The sequence below is a fragment of the Meles meles genome, chromosome 18 (assembly GCF_922984935.1).
Source record: "Meles meles chromosome 18, mMelMel3.1 paternal haplotype, whole genome shotgun sequence".
In the NCBI taxonomy this organism is placed as follows: domain Eukaryota; kingdom Metazoa; phylum Chordata; class Mammalia; order Carnivora; family Mustelidae; genus Meles; species Meles meles.
In genome coordinates this window covers 63,852,921-63,876,029 of record NC_060083.1, presented here as the reverse complement: position 1 = coordinate 63,876,029, position 23,109 = coordinate 63,852,921, and the positions used below count along the sequence as shown (strand labels likewise).

General features: G+C 60.7%; 1 protein-coding gene across 2 annotated transcripts; it reads left to right on the top strand.

Moving 5' to 3' along the window:
• The first annotated feature begins 214 nt into the window (after window positions 1-214).
• OGFOD3 (2-oxoglutarate and iron dependent oxygenase domain containing 3) lies at window positions 215-19,573 on the top strand. Of its 2 annotated transcripts, XR_006815912.1 has the most exons (10): window positions 215-346; window positions 2,199-2,416; window positions 6,239-6,314; window positions 7,817-7,859; window positions 10,010-10,074; window positions 10,531-10,587; window positions 13,684-13,837; window positions 17,053-17,176; window positions 17,309-17,882; window positions 18,196-18,336. XR_006815912.1 is itself a non-coding variant. In XM_045984733.1 (9 exons), the coding sequence occupies exons 1-9, from the start codon at window positions 273-275 to the stop codon at window positions 18,330-18,332; spliced, it is 948 nt and encodes a 315-aa protein (XP_045840689.1). In that variant the 5' UTR covers window positions 215-272; the 3' UTR covers window positions 18,333-19,573. The 2 variants fall into 2 exon arrangements, 1 of the variants encoding a protein (XP_045840689.1); XM_045984733.1 differs by lacking the exon at window positions 17,309-17,882 and having other exon boundaries at window positions 18,196-19,573.
• Window positions 19,574-23,109: the final 3,536 nt, after the last annotated feature.

The following is a 23,109-nucleotide window of genomic DNA, read 5'->3' as shown; positions in this document are numbered from 1 at the left end:
GCGACCGCGGGTCCCGGGTCCCGGCCGCTTCCCCGGGCGGCGGGCGGCGGGCGGCGGGCTCCGCGGAGCTCTGCGGGAGGCGCGCTCCGCCCCGCCCCGCCCCGCTCGGCGCTCGGCCTGCGATTGCTCGGGTCTGGCCTCCAGGCCCGGGGTCGACGGTCGAGCGCGTCGCTCTGCGTCCCCGGCCGCGACGGCCTCACGCACCCTCTCGCGCGCTCGTCCCGGCTCGGACGGCTCCCGCGTTCGGCCCGGCTCCGCAGCGGCCCGGCCCGATGGCCCCTCAGCGGAGAGGTGCGCCCAAGGCGCCCGAGGGCAGCGGGGCGGCCGAGCGCCGGCGAGGCAGCAGGTACCGACCAGCGCGGGGACTGGCGGGCTGTGGCGGCGGGCGGGGCGGAGCCAGGCGAAGGGCGTGGCCTCTTCTGGGCGTGGTCTCGGCGGGGCGGGGCATGCGGGGGCGTGGCCTGCGGCGTCCCGGTGAGGCGCCGAGGGAAGGCTTGGGGTCCGGACTTCCGATGGGCACCCGGGTCGGGGACCCTGCCCCGAGGCCTCCACGGCCGGCCTCCCGGCGCGCACGGCTTCGGAGGCCTCGTCGTCTCGTCCCTGTGCGCTGTCCCCAGGGCCGGCGGAGGGACTGCCCGGTGGGCGCACGAGGGTCATCACGGAGCCTTCCGGGGGTTGTCCCGAGAGCCTCAGAGCCAGGACGAACGCTGAGCCCCAGAGCTTGCCCAGCGGCCGTGGACCTTGCCCTGAGACTCGGACAGCACCCCCTTCTGTTTCGGCCAGACTCTCCGGGTGCAGCTTGAGCCCCGCTCCTCCGAGCAGGGGTGCTCGCCTTGAGCAGACCCCGCGGGGGCTGCTGCGTCCGAATCCCGAATCCCGCCACGGTGCAGTTTCTTCATCGTTTGCGACTCTGTGCGCCCCGCTCTGTCCCTTTCGGACGAGGCAGCCGCGCCGTGGGCAGGTGTGGCCCGCAGCTCCGCCCTGCAGGTCAGGGTTCCAGTCATTTGCTGCGGAGACGTGCTGGCCGTCTCCCTGCCCTGTCTGGGATTTGGGGGGACGAGAAATAATGGGCCCACTGGTGTTGGGTGTCCCGGTGTCCACCCTGCTCTGATTAGAGAAGGCTCGGTGGCCTTGAGGCCAAACAGCAGTTCTAGGGGTGGGGGATGTTTTTGAGCTCGGCAGGCCCCTTATTCCCCCTCAGGTATCTATGGTCCCTGTTTAAAATCATCAGGTATCCACTCAACGCGTGTGACCATGCCGTGCCCTCCTTGGGATTTATTTGTTGGAATTCGTTTTATTCATATAGCACTGCAAAGCGTTAAGGGACATAAAAAAACAGAAGTCAGACTCCCTGCTTTTTAGGGATTAATTACATACTTGAAGAAGGAGGGCACAACTCCTTAAAAGTTGCCTTGATCTTTTTTCTTATTTTTTGTAAGTTCTTTGAGTCTTACAGTCACCAAGTCTTTCCTAAACAGAGCACTCAGCTTCCCAGTTACCCACATGCACACACAGAGACCACGTGGGCATCTACGTGGTACCGATGTGTGCACAGACGTATGCATGCAACTTCAGCATGGCAGCGAGGAGTGTAGGTTGTGCAAAAAGTGTCTTAATTGGAAATCATTTTCATTGTGGTTGTATTCTCTTCTTGACTGGCTCATGTTTTTAGTGCAGTGGCCTTGACTCACACTTAGTGTGTGGCCTGGGTGTGGCGTGGGCCCTGGGTGTGGGCATGGGTTTGTGGCCCCTGGGCATGGGCGTGGGGCACAGGCCTAGGGCCCTGGGCGAAGGCTTGTGGCCTGGGCATGGGCTTTGACCCTGGGTGGGGGTGTGGGGCCTGAGCGTGGGCCCTGGGCGTGGGCCCTGGGCAAGGGTGTGGGTCCTGGCACATGGTTCCAGGCGGTCAGTTTCAGTTGTAGGCAGTGTGATTAGCAATACAGATTGGGTTTCTCTGTGGCCCAGGGCCGGCAGCCCATCTTGTCACCAGCACGGGGCAGATGCAGCAGGGGAGGAGGGGCGCCTGCCCTGGCACGTCCTCTCAGGCTGGCGAGTGCCCCTGGATTGGTTGTGAATAGCTCCGACGCCCATTACTGCAGAACGGTAACCAAGCGTGGGTACAGTTTCCGGTCATCACCGTCCGTCTTTTCAGCACACACGGGTGCCTTTGGGTGACGGCGGTTGTGTTTTCTCCTCAGCACAAAGAGTGTCCAGGCCCTGCAGGAGGTGCAGACAAAGTGGTTGAGAACCGCCGTCCTGGGGGCCTGTGCCATGCTGGCCGGGCTGCTGCTCTGGAGCAGGCTGGGGGGCGACGATGGTGTCACGGAGGTCCTGGCTCACCGCAGCGAGATCCTACCCGGCAGGTTCATCGAGGTGCCCTGCTCGGAGGACTATGACAGTCACCGGCGGTTTGAAGGTAGGCGACGCTGCTGCGGCCTGGGAAGGGGCAGCCCGTCCTCAGGGGCGCACTGCGTTGGCGATTGCGACATGAATTGGTGGGAATCAGATTGAAAGTGGTGTGGGGGCGGGGGACAGGGTATGGACAGACTTTCCCTCCTTCAGGTGGGTTAACCTACACCTGGACTGGGAAAGGCAGGGCAGGCCCTCCGTTCACCGGCCGACATTTTACTGAGGTGTCCTGCGCTGTGACAGAGAGACAGGACAGAACTGGAAAGGTAAAGAGGATGAGAACGTTGAAGCCAGAAAAGGCATTGGCTGTAGAGTGTCCTAGAATGTTGTCCCTGCAGAAAATGTCCCAACAAGAAATGTGACTCCTAGGGACACCTGGGGGCTCAGTCGGTTGAGCCTCTGCCTCCGGCTCAGGTCATAATCCCAGGGTCCTGGGATTGAGTCCTGCCTTGGGGTTTCCCAGCTCAGCAGGGGGTCTGCTTCTCTCTCTCCCCCCCACGCCCCCTCATATTCTCACTTGCTCTCAAACAAGTATAAATAAAGTAAAAAAGAAATAATAAGGGGTGCCTGGGTGGCTCAGTGGGTTAAGCCTCTGCCTCCGGCTCGGGTCATGATCCTAGGGTCCTGGGATGGAGCCCCACGTCGGGCTCTCTGCTCAGCGGGGAGCCTGCTTCCCCCTCCCTCTCTCTCTGCCTGCCTCTCTGCCTGCTTGTGATCTCTGTCTGTCAAATAAATAAATAAAATCTTTAAAAAAAAAAGAAAAGAAAAAAATAAGAAAAGAAATGTCATTACCAGAAGCCCTTCCCCAGGTGGAGTGTCCCATCCCGTAGGGGGAGGGCAGGAGGGGAGCGGTGCCAGAGGCGCCCGTGGGGTTCAGCACCCTGGAGAGCACACAACCCTGTCCACCTCAGATTCCTGCACTTTCCTTGTTCCTCACCGCCAGGCACGTTCTCTGTTTTAAAACCCTAACCTGTACCACTGGATCTTAAAGACAGAATTCTGTTAACTTCTTCACAGAGCGCAATGCTCTGGACCGGAACCGGGAGAAGACTACAGAGTGCTTCCCCCGAGAGGCACCCGCATGCGGGGCTCCCCCCATCTCGCCATGTGGGTGCCCTCCCTGTCTCCCTCAGCCTTTCCCTCTCCTGTCCCAGTTTCCAAGAAAGTATTTCTCAGTAGTTAGAACTCGAGTTTTTCTTCTCGCCCACTTAATAATTAAGCAACACTAAAAGTTCCCCCGAGGCGGGGTTGGAGGGAGTTATAATTATTTAACAGTGCAGGGCTTCAGTTGGGGAAGCAGGAAAAATCCTGGGGATGAATGGTGATGATTCTGGCACAATGCCGTGAATGTAAAATGGTAAATTTTGAGTTATGTGGTTTTGGCACAATACCAAGGAATCGTTGAGGTATATTGAAAGCTTCTGGACTTTTCTCCTGCCTCTCAGGCTGGAGGGGCTTCTCGTTTGGGCTGGAGGCTCATTCCTGGTGGCCCCTGGTGGCCAGAGAGGAGACGGGGCTCCAGCCACTGTGGAGGCGTCTGGACAGAGCACCACACCGTGTTTTGGGGGGTGTGTGCTCACACACATGTGCTGATGAGTCAGCTGTCCAGAACTCACTTTTTCACCCCAAATATGCTCTTGGCCCTTACTCATGCTGAAGATGCTGTATCGCTGCTGGGTGTTAGCATTTCAGAATTCATAGGGTTTTGGTTCTCTCTTTAAAAATTTATTTCTAGGGGCACCTGGGTGGCTCAGTGGGTTAAAGCCTCTGCCTTCGGCTCAGGTCATGGTCCCAGGGTCCTGGGATGGAGCCCCACATCAGGATCTCTGCTCAGCGGGGAGCCTGCTTCTCCTCCTTCTCTCTCTGCCTGCTTGTGAACTCTGTCAAATAAATAAAATCTTAAAAAAAAAGATCGATTTCTAATCTAATTGCGTTGTAGCTAGATAACGTGATCTGTATATTATAGGTCCTTGGATTTTGGCTCAGATTTTCCTTTCTTTAAAGACTGATGTATTTGAGAGAGAGAGAGAGAGAGCATGTGCATGCTCGTGGGGGGAGGCAGAGAGAGCGAGAAAGTCTCAAGCCAACCTCGAGCTGAGCGTGGGGCCAGTTATGGCTCGATGTCTTGACCCTGAGATCATGATGTGAGCCGAAATCAAGAGTCAGACACTCGACCGACCAAGTCACCCAGGCGTCCCCCGACTTTCTCTTTGAGCTGGTGTGTTTTTGTTAATGTCCTGCGTGGACCGGGGAACTGTTTCCTGACGGCACCTGCAGGGATCTCTAGGATCCTTCTGGTCCACACCCTCACGGATTCGTCTCTTTGTCCATCATGTCCTGAGGGCAGCGTGCGGGGATCTCTGCGTGACTGCGGGTCTGGCAGCGGCTCCGACTGGTCTTCGCGCTGGCCGTTTTGTATCTGGAATGATCCCGTCTGCTGCTGTTTGTCCTGTCTCTGTCTTCCTGCTCTGCCACCTGCAGATGTGACCGTCTTTCCCTGTCGTGATTCTTTTGTGTGAAAGTGTGGTTGTCCCACACAGAGCATGCTCCCAGCTTTCTTTTGATTATCGTTGTATCTGCTTTTATTTTGTACCGTTCGTGTCGTCGTGTTCAGGGGTAACCCTTACAGAAAGCATACACGTGGCTTTTGTTTGTGATGAAAACACCGGTGGCATCAGTGGGACCGTGTTTGGTCTCCTGAAACTGGGACACCCTCCCCCCGATGGCCCCCAAACAGAAGTTTGTTTTCCCACACACCAGGGTGCAGAGAGAGGCCCCCCGGGCTGGCCGCTCTGGGAGACCCTCAGCGCTGACGCTCCCCGCGGCTCACGTGGTCCCAGGACGCTCGCTCCACGTGCAGGCTCCAGGCTGGCGGGCAGGCAGCAGCGTGAAGATAGGTGGAAAGCGGAGGGTCGGGGCGCCTGCATGGCTCAGTGGGTTAAGCCGCTGCCTTCGGCTCAGGTCATGATCTCAGGGTCCTGGGATCGAGCCCCGCCTCGGGCTCTCTGCTCCGCAGGGAGCTGCTTCCCCCCCCCCCCGCCCCGTCTCTGTCTGTTGCTCTGCCTCCTTGTGGTCTCTCCCTGTCAAATGAATAAATAAAATATTAAAAAAAAGAAAAAAAGCAGAGGGTCAGCCGGCCCCACCTGCCCTGAGAGGGCCCTCGGCTCCGTCTCACCGGCCAAGACGCGTTCGAGGGAGCGGCCGCCCAGTGCGCTGAAACACCGGGGGTTTGTCAGCCTGTCCGTGTCCCACGCTTTGCCTTATCCTGGCCCCGGCCCCGGCGCCGTCCGAGCTTGTCCATCCCCGGCCCTAAGCAGCTGCACGTGCCGGCTGTGGAGAGACAGAGGGTGTGCGGCGCGGGACACACGGTGGGCACCTTTGGTGACTGAGTTTGCCAGGCCCCTGGGACAGGACAGTGACCAGAAGTATACGTGCAGCTTCAGTCCTGAAGGGCTTTCTCACGGGGGCTTCGGAAGCCTGGACCCATGGTCACAGGCTGTCACAGACACCGCCTCCGGCTCAGGGATCTCTTCCCAAGGGGAAGCAGGTTGCTTCCCGCGGGTCCCACGGTGTGGGCCGCCTGGAGCGTGCCGTGTCCCACCGGGTGTCGGTTTGTCCTGCAGAGGGTGCACTTACTCCAAAAAAGTCATTGTTGCAGCTCTGAAATTCACAACTCTGTGGAGGTGTCCTGCCTTTTATTTGCCAAATCTGGCCCCGAATCCAAATGCCCTGGGGAGGGCCACCTACAGACAAGTCCTCAATAAACGCACGTGGCATTGTTGGGATTCAGCATGGGGTCAGCGTCTCATTCCCGCTCCGCTCTCTGCAGGCTGCTCCCCGAGGAAGTGTGGCCGGGGCATCACCGACACCGTCATCAGCAGGGACGAAGCCCAGCGGATTCGCAGGTACTCACGACTCTTCTGTCTGAACAAGTGGGAAAGTGGGGCTGTGGGTCAGGAAGCAGACAGTTACTACGGGAAAAAAACAAAAAGACGATTTAAAGAAATTCATTTAGAAGTCCGATTTTAAATTTATTTATTTTTTCAGCATAACAGTGTTCATTGTTTTTGCACCACACCCAGTGCCCCACACAACACGTGCCCTCCCCATCACCCACCACCTGGTTCCCCCAACCTCCCACCCCCGCCCCTTCAAAACCCTCATTTAGAATTCCGTAAGAATTTCCTCATGTGCTTCCAAGGGCAAAAGTGGGCTTTTCCACTTTTCAGAAGCAAAGGCTGTTGCCCTCAGTGAGGCTGTTGCTGATGGAGCCTGCCGAGGCCTCAACCCTCTTTGGGGGAAGTGGTTCCGACCTGTGTAGGAGGCCTAGGGACATGCTGCCTTCTTGGCTGTTCGGGGAGCCCCAGTGGGCACCCGTGTGACGCCCCCTGCTGCGGTAAGGGAATGCGAGAGAGCGGTTCAGGGTCTGTCCTGAAACTGGCCGGGGATTAGCCCGGGGCTGACCAGCTGTGACTCTGACCGGGCAGGAAGCCTTACTCAGGTGCTGTTAACACTGGATTTTTCTTTGTTGAGTGTTTTTTTTTAATATATTTTATTTATTTATGTGACAGACAGAGATCACAAGTAGGCAGAGAGGTGGGCAGAGGGAGAAGGAGAAGCAGGCTCTCCACCAAGCAGGGCGCCCGATGTGGGGCTCTATCTCAGGACCCTGGGATTATGACCTGAGCCGAAGGCAGAGGCTTAACCCACTGAGCCCGCCAGGAGCCCCTGTTGGGGTTTTAAAGACAAGATCTTCAAGCTTTGATTTTGCAACAAGTTGCTCAGACATGAGGTGTTTAGATGCGTGTGAAAGGTGGAGCGGTGCGGGCCCTCAAGCCGCCTGTGTGCCCAGCCGCCTGTCCCAGCAGGGAGACGTTCCTCCTGTTTCTAGAAAGCACCGTAGGGGCTCCCTGGGCAGGAGTCACTGGAATCCGGGTTGATCGCTCCCCAGCTCCGTTCCCCAGCTGCTGTGACTTGTCAGAAAGCTCTTGAGTCTTCAGTGAGGCGGGAGGTCCTGTTAGGTGCACCGCAGGCCTCCATGGCTCCTCTGCCCCTGGGCTGTTGATCACAAAGGCGTCCCCTCGCCCAGCCCATGATGACCAGGTCAGGGATCCAGTGGGAGTCGCTTGGCCCGTTTGGGTGGGCACCAGCTCTCGGTACTAAAAATGGAAATTAAGTCTAGTTGTTTCTAAACTGTTGTATTTAATTAACAAGATAGTGAGGGAATATTGTCATTCACTCACTTATCTTTGAGAATCAAGTCTTTTGGTCTAAATATGTGTTTATATCACAAATATTAAATAATCTATTAACATTGTAAGAATCGTGTTAGCTGTTACTTCCCTAGCTATATCACAGATGATCCCGTTACCCAAATCCTGACTTACAATGACCTTTCCCCCCGCAGCATAGCCAAGAAGGGGCTGTCCCTGGGAGGATCTGATGGAGGGGTGAGTTCCTGCTTCAGTTTTCTTTTTACCCCTTTAACTTGCTCTCCGCCCAAGGGCAAGGAGCCACTGGGGGGGGGGGGGCTTGGGTATCCCTCCTCTCCCCATGTCACCAGCAGGGCAAGCCTGTCCCCTCTCTTCACAGTGAGTCACAGCAGCCTGCCCAGATCTCATTCATATTTCAGACAGTCTGCGGGGGGCAGGCAGGCCTGGGTGCGCACAGTGAGCTGACAGAGGGTTTAGGAGCCCAGTGAGGAGGGTGGCCAGGCCTGAACTGGGGAGAGGCAAAAGTGGGCAGGGCTCCTAGGACACGGTGACAGACATGCTCCCCAGCCTCCAGGCGGGAGGCCCCACAGACATGGGGTGGGCACCAGAGAGCAGGGGGCCAGGGGCCGGCAGTGGTTTCTAGGGGGTCACGTGGACAATGTGTCCACCCAGAACCTGGGGATAGGACCTTATTTGGAAAAGCAATCTTTGCAGACACCGCTAAGTTAAGGGTCTGAAGATGAGATCATTCTGGATTGGGTGAGGGGGCCCTGGTCCAATGGCAAACGCGTCCTTGTATGAGAGAGGCAGAGGGGATCGGAGGTGAGAGAAGAAGCCGCAGGAAGACGGAGGGAGCGGGATGCGGCCGTGAGCCGGGGCACCTGGAGCCACCAGAAGCTGGAGGAGGCAGGAGGCATTCTCTCCTGGACCTTCAGAGGGAGCCTAGCCCTGGCCACAGCTTGATTTTAGGGTCTCTGGTTTCAGTAGCTGTGAGAGGACAAATTCTGATGAGTTTAAGTCCCCCGTTTGTGGTGATCAGTCCCAGCAGCTGCTGGGAACAGAGGGCCAGGGCAGTCCTGTGTCTCATCCGGGCAGCCTCTGGGAGTGGTGTTCCTATAAAACTGCACGTTAGCTTGCATTCCCGTGTGGGGTCCTGAATACCCAGTGTGTGAGGCTGTGGGAGATGGTCTTCTCTGCACTGTTCTCTGATGGCAAAATTATTGCCATATGTGGACCCAGATGTCTACACGTTTCAAGATGTGTAACCTTCCTGGGAAGATTAGTTTATGGACTTTGCTAGAATTTCTACGTATTTCTGTGATTATCTGCATGACTTTATGTTATTCTGCAAATTAAGCTCCTTTTATTTCAGTTTGGTTTGATTCAGGAGTAGCATTTATTAAAAACCCATTTGTGCATGGTCTCATCTCTTACTCTTTGCTGGGCTTTCCCTCAGGAAGTCGTCTTGCCGCAAAGGAACCGGATTTGCTGTCTTTAAGTTCAGTTGACATTTATTAAGCTCAAATTATGTTCAAACCCTGGGGCTGGTCACTGAATCAATGAGGAGAAATATAGTTATTTTCCAGATAGCGTGAAAATGGTCCATGCTGGTGACCACTTTTCCTGGACATGGGGAAGGACCCATAGAGGTGGGGTAGGCAGGGGCGCTGAACATGTTGACGGTCCTGTGGAAGGTAGGACCCAGCAGTTTGCTTCTGGGGATTACCCAAGAGCATGAAAGCATCTGTCTGCACAGACTTGTCCACCCATGTTCAGAGCAGCTTTACTGGAAACAACCCACGTGGTTGTGTTACCCCAAACCCTGGAGTGTCCTCAGCAGGAAGATGGGGTGGATGTCTGTGGACACAGCAGCTCGAGCGAACCAGAGTGGCTATGCTGAGGAGAAGCAGCCAGACTCAAAAAGAGCACATCCCACATGACTACATTCACGTGTAACTTTAGAAAGTGGACATCCGCCTGTGACGGCAGGAAGCGCATTGGTGGTTAACTGGGGGTGGGGGTGGGGGTGGGGGAGGGAGGCAGGAGGCAGGGTGGCAGAGGGGTGCAAGGACATTCTGGGATGTGTTTGTTATCCTGATGGTGATGGTGGTTCACGGGTATGTGACATCAAAGCTCATCAGACTGTACAGCTCATCCGGCCGTGACGCCTCAACAGGGCCGGGGGTGTGATTCGGCTGCAGGAGTTCACAGGTCTGTGCACCGTTTGTGGAAGCTCAGACTGCGCGGGAGGGAACGAGATCTGTCCTGTATATCCCCGGGGTCCACCTTTCTTGAAACCTGGCATCGCCTGCCGGACCCCGGGTGAGGGTAGGATGGATCTCACAGGACGGGGACCCTGCTACCCTGTCTGTGCACGTCTTTTCCAGGCATCCATCTTGGACTTGCACTCAGGAGCCCTATCTGTCGGGAAGCACTTTGTGAACCTGTACAGGTGAGAGCCCAGACAGGCCCCCCCTCACTGTGCCCCTGCATTTCTTGGCCGGAGCTGGGGGGCGGGGCCCTTCTCAGGGGGCAGGATCCTGGTTCACCAGCTGTAGGGAGCAGTCTCCCGCTCCATGGGGGCTCCTCAGGGGCCTTCTTGAGAAAGCAGGACCTACCCGAGGCCGAGGGACGGCTAGAGGAAGAGGTCGGAGGACGGAGAGGCAGGCCAGGCTCTGGGGTGGGGGGAAGAGTTGGAAAGAGTTGATAGGACCCTGATCCTCCCTGAGGCCAGAGAAGCAGAGATTCCTGACCTGAAGTAGTGATGTCCCTCCCTTTAATCACGGGTTATGCCTGTGGGGACAGAGATCTGCCGCAGGAGGAGCAAGCTAAAGAAGATTCAGTGTTGCAGGAAAGTGTCCACCCGCCCCGTGAAACGGTACATGTGTCAACAGCCTATTTTTCACAGATACTTTGGAGATAAAATACAAACCGTCTTCTCAGAAGAGGACTTCCAGTTGTACCGGTGAGGAGGAAAGCAGGGAGGAAGTCAGAGGGGGAGGCAGGTGGCTGGGCTGAAGGTTGGGGCCACCAGAGCCCCGCCCACCGCGGCCACGCCCACCACCTGCCTGGGCCACGCCCATGTGATCACCACCTGCACCAGGCCCTGTTCAGGGGCCTAGGCCACGCCCCAGGCCAGGCCACGCCCACCCACCCTCTCTAACCATGCCCACCCATCTTTGCCCCGCCCATCAGCGCATGCCACACCCCCGGCCACACCCACTGGCCCACACCCACCCTGATCCTGGCTCTCCCCTTCTCAACTGTGTCCATCCCACTGCAGCACCCCGTCGTTCCCACTGACCACGCCTGCCCCGTGTCCACCCTTGACCGGGCCAGGTGCTGCACGTACCCTGGGATGTGACACGCCGCCGGCTTGTCTGGGCACGTTGTGAGCAGAGGGTCCCATGAAATGCACAGTTCGCTTTATCGGAGTCCTGGCGGGTGGGTGCTGGGGCCGTACCTAACCCTCCCGAGCTGGGGGCGGGGCAGGGAACTCATGGACTTGTCTGGGTTGGGCTGTTCTCCAGGCTCCACGGTTTTTCTCCTTCCCTGACACGCGGTGCAGTCAGGGCGGACGGGCAGAATGTACTAGAAGAGCTGGGGGGTTCCAGTCTGTGCCAGCGTCCAGGGCACTTTGTGCTCGGAGCCGGTGCACAGGGCCGCCCCTGCCTCGTCGCTGTGGGTCCAGCCAGGCCATGGAGCCCACACGACCTGTGGAAGGAGCAGGCCAGTGGGGGCCTCGTGAGCCTCCTGTCTGCCCAGGGCGGCTCTCGGCCCCTCCCAATAGCTCACATGGAGGGAGGCAGAGCCGGCCCCAGGTGGGTCCAGCGGCTCTTGCGACAGCCCCACGAGCGGCCCAGGGCGCTAAGGGGCTGTGCCCACTCACAGGTCACAGCACAAGAGCCAGCACTAGCCTCCCTCCCCGTGCCCCGTGCCAGGCACAGCCCTCCTGCCCTGACAGCTCCCCCACGAAGGAGTGGTTTTCTTTAAGTAAAACTTGTAATTTTTAGGTAATCAAGACTCATAAATTATTTCAGGAAATAACATCATGCGATCCTATGTACCTTCCCCCAGTTTCCCCTGATGGCACGAGCTGGTGTTAGCAGAACCGGGCATTTCCCCGGGAGCCGGCCCCAGTGCTGCCCCCACCATCTTGCTCAGAATCCCAAGTTCTACCTTATTTGTGTGAGTGTGTGCAACTCTGTCCTCTGGGCAGGTCGTGTAAGGGCTGCCAGTCACGGTACCGAACGTCTCATCGCCACACGGACCCCACGTTGCCTTTCTGTGCCCTCAGCCCCAGCACCCGTCGCTGACCAGCAGTTGGCAGGGCCTGTTGCTACCGTAGCCTCGTGGTCTGGGAACAGCGGCCGCTTCCCCTTGGTGACATTCCCAGGGACGTGGCCAGAGAGTGAGCCGGGCTCCTGGGCCCGAGAGAAGCAAAGGGTCAGGTGAACTTGACACGCAAATAGTAGCGTCAGTGAGCGGTGTCCTTGACCCCTGCCGCATGCTAGTGACCTCCCCGGTGGGCCCTGGTTCTGAGCCTGGGGCGAGGCGGGGTTTTGCAGCACAAAGGCTGGGTGACCAGCGGGACTGGAGCCTGCGTCACCCGGTGACTCGTTTGCTTTGTTTATCGTGTTAACCGCTAAGTGAAAATCGTGAGTATTTTAATGTTCGTAAGTTCACGGGTCTGTGAGGCGTAAAAACACTCACCACAAATGAAGAGAAAACAGCGGATTTGCGTCTCATTCGGGTGCGAGCCTGCAGAGAGGATGCGGTGTCCATCCAGCCGCGGTCAGGAGCGGCTGGCAGTCCAGGGGGGCCCAGGAGAGTCACAAGTATGGGACAGACTTTGTATTTCTGGAGTGAAAACCCAGTCAGAGGCGTGAGTGCCGTTGCCGGGCACATGGGTGCTGGAGGGGGCAGCTTCGAGGAGGCCACCACGGAGGCCCAGGACACAGGCTTCATCAGGACGTCCGTTGGGTTCCGTCAGTCCCTGAGGTCGCCCTCTCTGCTGTGCTGAAGGTGAAACCGTCGGACTGCTTCCCGTCTCTTCTGGGCTGTTGTCTGTCCGCTGACCTCAGGGATGCAGGAGACATGCAGAACCCAGAACCGTGAGAACCGGAGGACCATCCGGGCGGGCCCCCGGGCACCGTCACCACAGAGGGCACCGCCACCGCAGGGCGCCGTCCCCGCAGCGGGCACCGAGGAATGGGAGGCCAGCGCCCACACAGAGCGTGGGTTCCAGAAGGAGCACTGTCATGCCGTGAACAGGCAGCCACGGAGTGTGTGGCCAGATGACCGCGGAGGAAGGCCACGAGCCTCCGAGTTCTTTCAGGTCGTTGAACTGGGACATTTGGCTAAACAGCTTTGCGCCCTGATGGTGAACAAAGACGAAAAAAACGAAGCCACTGAATCGGTGCTTCCTCGTGAGCGGGCTAATGAGAGCCGAGCACACGGATCTCCCGCCTCGCTGACCGGTGAAGCACTGGATGTAGCTGTTGGCCCAGCAGAAGTTCTGTGAGCGTCGCTGGTGTTAGAGTGACTTCCACTTGCTGAAATGAGTTTCAGGGGTCCCAGGAAAAGTCTGCTGTGTCCCCAGTGGGTGCCCTGCCGGATGGAGCACCCTGGAGCTGGTGGTGCCCATGTGGAGACGTCAGCCAGTGGTTTGGAAATGTTGAAACGATAACCCGTCCTGTTGCGCTGGGGCTGCATCACGCGTGATCCTAACCCTGGTTCACCGTCCCTCCCGTACGTGCGCACGCGCGGCCCTGGGCCCGGGTCACCGTCCCTCGCGTACGTGCGCACGTGTGGCCCCAGGCCCGGGTCACTGTCCCTCCCGTACATGCGCCGGCGCGGCCCTGGGCCTGGGTCACCGTCCCTCGCGTACGTGCGCACGTGTGGCCCGGGCCCGGGTCACCGTCGTTCCACAGGTGCACACAGGTACGCGGGTGGGCACTGTGTGTGTGTACACGTGTCTCGCAGACGTGTGTTGCTGTGCGTGGGGCGGCGAGTGTGCTCGGTGTGTGCACCTGTGCAGTGGTGTGTGTCCTCCCGACAGGGATGTGCGGCGGAAGGTGCAGCTTACAATCGCCCAGGCTTTCGGCATCAGCGCGTCCTCGCTGCACCTGACAAAGCCCACGTTCTTCTCGCGCATCAACAGCACCCGGGCCCGGACGGCTCACGACGAGTACTGGCACGCGCACGTGGACAAGGTGAGCACCCACTCTCGGCCAGGCGCTCGGCCTGGCTTTCCGGGCCTCTGCCCCGTGGTGTTTCTGTGGTTGGGGTTTTAGACGTCTTCCTCTCTGACCTTCGGGGTGGACCTAAACCCCCGGACAGTGGAATGTGCGCTAGGAAGTGGCAGGCCCGTGGCACCCGGTCGTCCGCGGCTGCCGCCCCTGGAACCGCAGACCCCACCACGGGCCCCCTAGGCTGTCTCGGTCGCCTCCACGGCCACAGGGGCCTCCCCTCAGGCCAGCCCTCTGCCCACGCTCCGCCTCTTTGCGGGAAAATCCTGCAACCACTCAGGACCCCCGGCTCCCCCGTCCTCGATGTCCTGTTGTTCTTAGACACAGTCCTAGCCAGTCCGTGATCTTGACCCGCTGAACTGGAGCCCATCCCATGCCCCCCTGTTCTCAGCGTGGTGCTGCGGACACCTGAGGGCTGTAGGGGGCGGCCCGGCTGCGGGTGTGCTCAGGTGACCCAGGACCGTCCCTGTGTTCCTTGAAGCTAGAATGGAAGAAGCAAGTGAGAAACACCCAGGGAGCGTGGGGTGGGCGGTGAAGGCAGGTTGGGACCACGCTCGCCCGTGGGGCTCTGACTCTGAAGCCCAGCTGGGTGCAAAGCCTTTGTTGGATCTCAGCTGAGCCGACGGAGGCAGCACCATGCGTGGCCGTGAGCACAGGACGTGGCTACTGAACCTGAGGACCTCGGTATGTCACCGGTCAGCCAGCTTCAGTGGACGTGGCGTCTGTGGCCAGGGATCGCCGCAGGCCAGCACTGCTCTGGGGCCTGCGGCCGGTTCAGGCCAGGACTGGGGTTTCTGGCCTCACAGCAGGAGGCCCGGTGGCCCTATTGGTCTTCCTCCAGGGTGTGCAGACACCAGTCCGGTCCAGCTGTGGTCCAGCCCCGTGCCCCTGGCGGCTTTAGCGGCTGTTGGCCTGTTGGTAACCCTTGCCCCAGGGTCACTGCGCGAGGGGACAGCTGAAGCTTCAGCTGTGCGGTAACCACTGCCTGCAGAGCCGGAAACGGTTGTTAGGGTGCTGACGGCAAAGACGATGCATGTGGAAGACAGACAGGAACGTCCAGTGCATGGAGAAGGGAGCCCCCAGCAGGGGCCGGAGCCCAGGAGGACTTGCTGCACGAAGGGAGGCCAGCCCTCCACCGCCAGGAAGGGTCAGTTCAGGAGAAACAACGGGCAGGGCCCGACTGCGTTCTCGAACTTCGAAGATAATACACTTCCGGAGGGAGGAGACACCGCAGGAACACATCGGCAGCCTCAGGCTCTCCACAGCCATGCTCAGACCCGGCAGGTCAGCAGGAGCCGGTAGCGGGAGCAGCCCCAGGCCGCGCGTGCGTCGGCGTGGCCGAAAGTCGTCCTCAGACATGAGAACTCCAGACGTGGCGTCCGCCGGGCGTCACCAGGCTCTGGTCTCCAGCTCGGAGCGGAGACGCCGCACCCGCCCCTCGCACGGCCTCCTCACCCAGGTCCCTGGTTTTCACACGCGTCCTGAGCGTTCCTGTGCCGTGTCTGGGGGTGGACGGGTGGGAGAGGGTCCGCTTTGCGGACTCCCCCCCCCCCCCACCGCACCGGAGCCTCCCTTACGTTTTACGCGGCGCACGTGTGCTTTCGGTGGACGTGAGGTTCGAGGCCAAAGCTGCTCGGGAAGCACGGCCCCAGCAGAGGCGCAGGCGTCTGTCTCCCCGAGGTCTGTCTGGTGAAGGGATTCGGGACGAGGGGAATCCGAGACAGGGTCTCAGTGGGGGATGCGGAGCTGAGCCCAGGTGTGTAGGAATCCAGCCTCCCGTGGCCTGGTGCCGAGTTTGTGAGAAGGTGACGTTGCTCTCGGTACCGTGGCACCGTGGTCGGCCCGCCTCCCCTCCGGAGGCGACTGTCGTCATGGTGATGGGGTCGAGATGGTGGGGGGGGGAGGCTTTTCGAGCCTTGATCGGGAATGTCGTGTGAGATCGGCTTGGAGCTTCTGAGTCGTTCCCAGGATGCCTGCGGGTTCTGCAGAGTGCGGGGCCGACTGCCAGCCCCGCCGTTGCAGGCAGGAGTCGGGCTGTGCGCCAGGGCTGGGTGGACATTGGACTGAGTTCTTGAGACACTTCTCATCTCTTAGCCCAGACTTGCCATGGAGCGATTCGCCTGCAGAATGTTCTTACGTGATGAAAATTCCTCGTTTGCCACACATCGTTATCTTGGCACGAAAAAAACGTGTATCTCAGTAATTCCCTTTACTGACCAGATTCCGACTGGTCTGGTCGGCCCCTGGGGACGGGGCCTTCCTTGCGCAGTGCAGACCGTCCCCTCTTCCCAGCAGCTGAAGGTTCTAAGCCAAGCCCTGCCGATGCCACACGGAAAGCAACGTGTCCGTGTGGCGCCCTTGTCTGCACTTGCCGCGAGCAGGGCCTCGCCTCTCTGACTTCAGGGAGTCTGAGGAAACAAGTGATAGCCGCCGCCTGTTCACATTGTCCACCCAGGCCAGGGGTGGGGGTTGGTTATCAGAGGGTCCGTGCTCAGACGAGCCCCCCCGCCAGACCCCGACCTTCGCCGTCGGCTTTGCACGGCCCGGGCCGTCTTCCCGGGGCGCGTCTGGGGGCAGGGGCTCGCACAGGAAAGGGCAGATGCTGTGGGTTGGCCAGGATGAGGCCCCCGGGTGGTCAGAGTCAGAGACAGGCAGAGGGCGGGGGTGGGGCGGAGTGAGTGTCTCATAGACGGTTTCAGTTGGGGAAGGTGCCCAGCGGGGTTCTGGGGACGGACGGTGGCGACGGCTTTGCGACCGCAATGTGCTTGGTGCTCCCAGGCTGGACGTGAAGGGGGTCTAGATGGCACAGCGATGGCCGGTATTTCCGCCGGTAAAGGTCACAGCTGCCCCCTGCCCCTGAGTGTGAAGAAGGAGCGAGAGCGCTTGTTGCAGCGCGTTTGTTCCGCCTGCCGACGCGGGAGGTGGGAGCTGCCGGGTCGCGGGGACACGGCCGCCGTCCCAGGAACCGCTGTGGTGCGGGCTTGTCGCCTGGCGTCCGCACACGCTGCCTTTGCCGGGAGCTGCGGCCGGGGCGTGTGAGCCGCGCGGAGCCCCAGGCAGAAGCGGGCACGCGGGCCCAACCGAGGCGTCTCCGCGGCCCAGAAGCCGGCGCCACCGTCCGGGCGGCTGTGCCCCACGAGCAGCGGTCGCCGACCAGCTCCCTCGCGCCCCGCCCGCAGGTGACCTACGGCTCCTTCGACTACACCTCGCTGCTCTACCTCTCCGACTACCTGGACGACTTCGGCGGCGGCAGATTCGTGTTCGTGGAGGAGGGAGCCAACAGGACGGTAGAGCCGCGGGCAGGTAGGACCCTCCCGCGGCGGCCCCGGGCTGCCAGGCCTCCGCACGCCCCGCTGCCCTCGGTCACTGCTGCCACAGCACAGCGGTCCCCAGAGCCCCTCTCCCCAGGGTGCGTCCCGCCCTGTCCCTCCGCAGAGGCCGACCCCATCATGCTGACGGCACTGGGCTCCGGGACCCGCCTCCCCAGAGCCCCCGGGGCCCCGAGCCCGGCAGGAACACCCAGAGCTGCCCCGTGAGTGTGTGCCCTCCCTCCTGGCGTGTGTGGGGAAGGACTCCCAGAGACCCCCAGGAGAGCCCGGCCACTTGGCCCCCGGACCACGCCATGCCGTCCTCCTGCTGCCACGTCTCACCTGTTCGTGGCATCGCCTGTGGGAGCCCAGTCAGACCAGTGAGGCTGCCCACCGGGGTTGGCTCAGTGTTCTGCCGGCCATGGGGCCGTCCTCCGAGCTGGTGGGTCCACACTGCTCCCTGGCGAAGCTGTGAAGGGGCAGAAGGTGGCTTGGACGTCAGGGGCGTGGGAAGGAGATTAAGCAGCTCAGGGTTTGGTCTCCCCGCTCTGTGGGGGGCCGCGGGAAGGGGTGCAGCCCCGGGCTCAGTCAGCGGGCAGGAGGGGCCTCCGGATACCCCACAGCTCCAGCAACTGAACGGATTAAGGACCAGAGAAGCTTCCAGCACCACGGCTGGGTGTCACCTGTACTGCTTTTGACAGGTACCCTGTGGCCCGATAGGAAAAGAACATGAAAGATTACAAAAACTGAGATGATTTCACATTTTTGGTTACTGAGTTGCTGAGCTAAATCTTTTACTGAAGAACCTTCTTCTGAATTCTGAAGTGTTTCATGTTTTGAGAATTGGGTGGGCAGTGTTGTCCGAACAACTTGACGCACCCCAGGGACGTGGCCCTGGGGGACGTGGCCCTGGGGGACCTGCCCACTGCTGTTGGTGTTACGGGTCTGCGTTTGCTCTTTGCCTCGTGTGGTGTTAGCGGTGCTGGCCTCTGGTCACTTCTCTCTTCCGTCCAGGTCGCGTGTCCTTCTTCACCTCGGGGTCCGAGAACCTGCACCGTGTGGAGAAGGTCCAGTGGGGCACCCGTTACGCCGTCACCATTGCCTTTACCTGCAACCCCGACCACGGCATCGCAGACCCTGTGTTCACGTAGCCCCGGCCACGGCCCCCCGGGAGCGGCCACGGCCCCCTGGGAGCAGCCACGCCGAGCATGTGCCCCCCCGCCACCTCAGCCCTTTCCCATTGAACAAGGTGCCTTAGGAATCACCCGGAGTCGATCTGCTGCTGTGCTGGTCATTCCTCGTCTGTAGGTAGATCGGGGAAGCGGCTCCCGTGAGTGACTCAGCGTGTGTCCGCGTCGGGCCCGGGAACTGGCAGCGAGCTGACACACCCTCCCACTCAAGAAGGGGTCCTCGGGCCCCGGGTGGAAACTCCGGTTTGCAAACAGACAGTCATTCCCCCGGGCTGCATCCAGAGACCAGCCCGCCCACTGAAGACCAACGTCAGAACGTGGACGATGCCGTGGCCCGTAGCCAAGGTCCAGCACGGGGGTGGCTCTGGGAGACCGGTGTGGGCTGAGGACCTAAGACAGCGGGGACAGGAGTCCCGCCTCACACGGCATCCTCTCAAACAAGCCGGTCACACCCCACGCGGGTGCCCTGCATGCACCCCAGCTGTGCTGTGTGGGAGGACAGGGCACAGGGGGCCCTGGGGGAGACCGTGGGTATGACCTGGGGAAGCAGCGGCAGAGGGCCAGGCAGTAGGACAGAGACGGAGCAGTCGCAGACCGAAACCAAGCAGGGGAGTGCCGCGGCCTGAGGGCCATTAACATCAGGCCCCCAGGCTCCGGGAGGTCCAGGGGGGAGGGGGGAGTGCCGGGCATGTCCAGTCCCCTTTGGGCTGACTGACACTGTGAATACCAGTTTTTCACTTGCTCTTAGTCCCAGGAGAAGTGCGCGTAGACCGCTGGCCCTGAATGCACTTTTTGGGCCCCCTGCCCCCCAGGAAGGGCTCTGCAGGTTCTGTGACCGTCCCAGCCCCCTGCCTACCTCTCCCTTCCCGCCTGAACCAGCCAAGCCCCACGGAGTGGCCGCGGCGGACACCCGGGCCCCGTCCCCCCCGTGGACTTGCAGGCCCCGCCATGACGTCCCTTCTCTCTCGGCACCCCTGGGGCCCTGCAGATCCCAGCAGAGCAGGGCTGTGGAGAGTCCCTCTGAGGAGCCTGCAGTGTGGGTGTCCCAGCCACTGTCCCCATCCCTGTGGACGGGGGGCTCGCGATCTTGGTGGTGCCCGGACAGAGCTCTCTGTCTCCCTCAATAGAGAAAACAGATCTGGGAGGGTTGGGGGCAGCCAGCAAGGACCCCATTCCTGGAGGATTCCCATGAGTGGTGAAGAGGAGGGAAGAGGGGGAGGCGGCAGGATGGGGTCTCCACACACCCAGGGTGGGTCACCGGACCAAGTCTTTGTCTTCAGGAAAAGTGGGCTGCTCCCTCTCCAGGCCCCCGGACCCCAGAAGAGATCCTCCCCAGCTGCCCCACACAGCCGAGACCCGCCTTACCAGTGGGGGCTGCCGGGACCTGGTGGGCTTTGTGGGGTTGGGGGATGCAGCAGGGGCTGGCTACACCGTGGACCCCTCCCGTCTGCAGGAAGCCAATGCAGCCTGGGGGCTTGGGTCGGTGGTCCGCACCCTGCCTGCTCAGAGCCCCAGCAGAGGCTCATGTCCTGGGTACGTGGATCTTGCCTCTGACACACTGTGTTCAGGGGCTGAGCCCAGACCCCTCAGCCTGGGTGAGGACCACGTGAGACCCAGCCAGTGCCCAAGCCTCTCAGCTCAGGGACCCCTCCCCGCCCGACACAGGTGGCTCACCTGCCCACACTGTCCGTCACCCCTTCCCAGCCTACAGTTACCCACCCCAGGGCCACGTCCTGGCCGTCTGGAGGGCTCCTGGCTGCCAGGCACCTGCGGCCCAGCCTGGCGTGCAGTGGGGCACACACCATCCACCTCCTCTCTGCCATCTCCGTGGGCTTGGGGAGGGAGGAGGAAGAGGGGTGGGGCTGGTAGGGCAGAAACAGGGGACCCTCCTCGCAGGCCCGCGGGGGGACCTGGGAACACACACGTGGAGGCAGGGCAGGGAGGCGGCTGGACAGGGGCTCCCCAGGCCACAGAGCACCTGAGGCTGTTTCCTGCTCTGACCCCACTTGGCATCCGGACCCCAGCGTCCAGGGCCAGGGGGAGAAAGGGGCAGGTCAGAGCTGTCCAGCCTGGGAGCCTGCCCTGGGCAGCTCGGGATGGGCCTCTCCTGGGGGAGAACTGGGGGTGAGCCCTCGGCCAGCCTGGAAAAAGCACGTCTGGCGCTCCTGGCTGTTGGCACCAGCAGCCCCGCTTCCCGCTCGAGCGTCATCCGTCTGGAACGCCAGTGGAAAAACCGGCCCCAGGGCTCCTGGTTGGGCGGTTTGAGGGTGCTTAGGGGCCCAGGCTGGACTCAGGCCACCCCTGCCTCCCCTGACATGGGGCTGGGGGCTCCCACCTTCCCCTGGCCAAGCCCCCCTCCTTTCTCATGCCTGGTGAGTGGTGGAAGGTGGTCTGGCAGCTGGGGATGAGCTCTGAGTGCTTTCTCCAGGGGACAAAGGAGCCCCAGCGTCCTGTCCCCCAAGGCTGGCCCTTCAGGTGACCCTGGTGAGGAGCACCTGTCAGCTGGGTGTGCACAGGTGTGGACTTAGGTGAGTTCAGGCCTCTCAAAACGGCTCAGGATGCCCTCCCAGATAGGGCCCCACACCCCGCCGGTGCTGTGTGGGCCCCAGAGAAGCGCTGGCCCCCACCCCCAGAGAGGTCTGTCTGGGGAGCGCAGTGTCCACAAGCAGAGGGCTCCCCGGGCAGGTAAACAGTGGTGGCTGCTGGCTTGGGTACAACTCACTTCCCAAAGAATAAGTTCCTGGAAACATGAGGGGCGGGGGAACTTGGACGTGTGGGTGTCTTGCTGATGGAGAATGTCCCGCGGCTCCCGGGGGCCAGCGGCCCGTGATGAGGACTTGCAGGTCTGCACCACAGGGTCCCTGCCAAGCCCGGACCGCCCAGAGCCCGGGGTGGGACTGTGCCTGTGCCTGGAAACCATCACCCACACCGGCTCTGGAGCCGCGGGGAAGCGAGAAGCTGCTTGGCTGTGAAACCTCCTGGATTCTGGCTCCTTTCCGGCCTCCAGCCTCCCCACCACCACCTCCTGGAGTCAGCAGGGGCAGGGGGTCAAGAACAGAGTCCATTGTCTCACTTCAGTCCCCACTGGCGCCCTCCCCGGGGAGGGGGCCCACAGCCTGCCTGGGACCCTGGCTGGGGTGGGGGCTGGAGGGCGGGGGCAGGGGAGGGGGGCGTGCAGGGGGAGTACCCCGAGGCCCGGCATTCGGCCCGTCTCCTGATGCAGTGGGACACCGCGTCCCGGCCAGTCCTTGTCCCGCTGGCTCTGCTGCCCAGGGTCTTCCAGAGGGGCACGGGCCCCCCCGCCCCGCAGAGGCCTCTGCTGCCCCCAGCCCAAGCCAGCCCCGCAGACGGAGTCCGAGTTCACGATACGTTCAGTCGAGGGCAGCGGGTGCCTCACGGGGACTCCAGTACCTTCTGTGAAGAGAAACCCGTTCCCCACACGCACCCAAATGCAGTCAATTCTGGGGGGACGCGGCACAGGACGGCTCGTACCGCTGGTGAAGCCGTTTCTACTCAGGACAGACACGGGCCCCGCAGCTCCCCAGCTGGAGCTACTGGGAAGCGGAGGCCGAGGCTCCCACGCCAGCGCTCCCCGCAGCGTCGTGGGTAACGGCCCGAGACCACCACGGGGCCTCCCATCCGTCCGCACAGCGACACCGAACCGCTGAGCACGGCGTGCTGACCTGGGGAGTCACAGAAGACGGACCCCGACGGGTCCATTTGTAGGAAGTCCCCGCAGCAAAGCAAGCGGCGAGGACATGGCTGCGGGGGTCTGCGGGGGTCTGCGGGGGGAGGGGCCCGGCGGGACATGGGGCAGGACATCGCCGGGTCCCGGTCCCCGTGTCACGGGACTGCCAAGCACCTCTGTCCGGCTTTGATGCATGTGTGTGCGCTGACACACACTGGTTTCCAATCAAACTTGGGTTACGTCATACAGCGTGACCTCCCGTCTCCCCCACCATCGCGCCTCCCACCGACTCAGAGTGAGTGCGGGTCTCGGGACGTAGTTAAAGCTGCGGAGCATTCCGAGGTGTCTGATTCTTAGAGTGATGCTGGAATGAGTGTCTCTGCGTATAAGCCTTTATTTGCGTCTGACTCTGATGGAGGATAAAATCCTGGAAGTGGGGTTCCCAGAGCACGAGTCACGTTACCTGCCTCTTGGTGGGTCGTGCTGACTTCACTCTCAGGGATATCATTTCTGTTTGGGCCTTAAATATATTTTTCCGCATTGCAATTTTACATGATGTCACTGAATCTCTCTTCCTTGTGGTTCTGGCTTCTAGGCCAACTTACAGAAGCTTCCCATTCCTTATACTACAAACACGCTCACTGCGAGGGACGCCAGGGCGCTTCCGTCGGTTAATACCCGGCTTTTTTAAAAGATTTTATTTATTTGAGAGAGAGACAGAGCATGAGTGGGGGTGGGGGGTGGGCAGAGGGAGGAGCAGGCTTCCCACCGAACAGGGAGCCTGATCGGGACTCGATCTCAGGACCCCGGGATCATGACCTGAGCCAAAGGCAGACGCTTCACCGACTGAGCCCCCCCCCGGCACCCCAGCATCCAACTCTTGAGCTCAGTTCAGGTCTTGAACTCAACGGTTGTGAGTTTCCAGCCCCGTGTTGGGCTCTGCGCTGGGTGTGGCGCTTACTTTAAGGGAAAAAAAAGAAAAGAAATATATTCGCTGTGTTTTCTCTTCGTTGTTTTAACGAGGTTATGGCTCACATTTGCACATAAAAT

What these genes read in the sequence shown, in the direction of transcription:
- OGFOD3 (XM_045984733.1), top strand. Translation starts at nt 273, where the DNA reads ATGGCCCCTCAGCGGAGAGGTGCGCCCAAGGCGCCCGAGGGCAGCGGG. An exon ending in GAGGACTTCCAGTTGTACCG is followed by an intron (nt 10,588 to 13,683) that starts GTGAGGAGGAAA and finishes TCCTCCCGACAG; the next exon opens with GGATGTGCGGCGGAAGGTGC. An exon ending in GACGGTAGAGCCGCGGGCAG is followed by an intron (nt 17,177 to 18,195) that starts GTAGGACCCTCC and finishes TCTTCCGTCCAG; the next exon opens with GTCGCGTGTCCTTCTTCACC.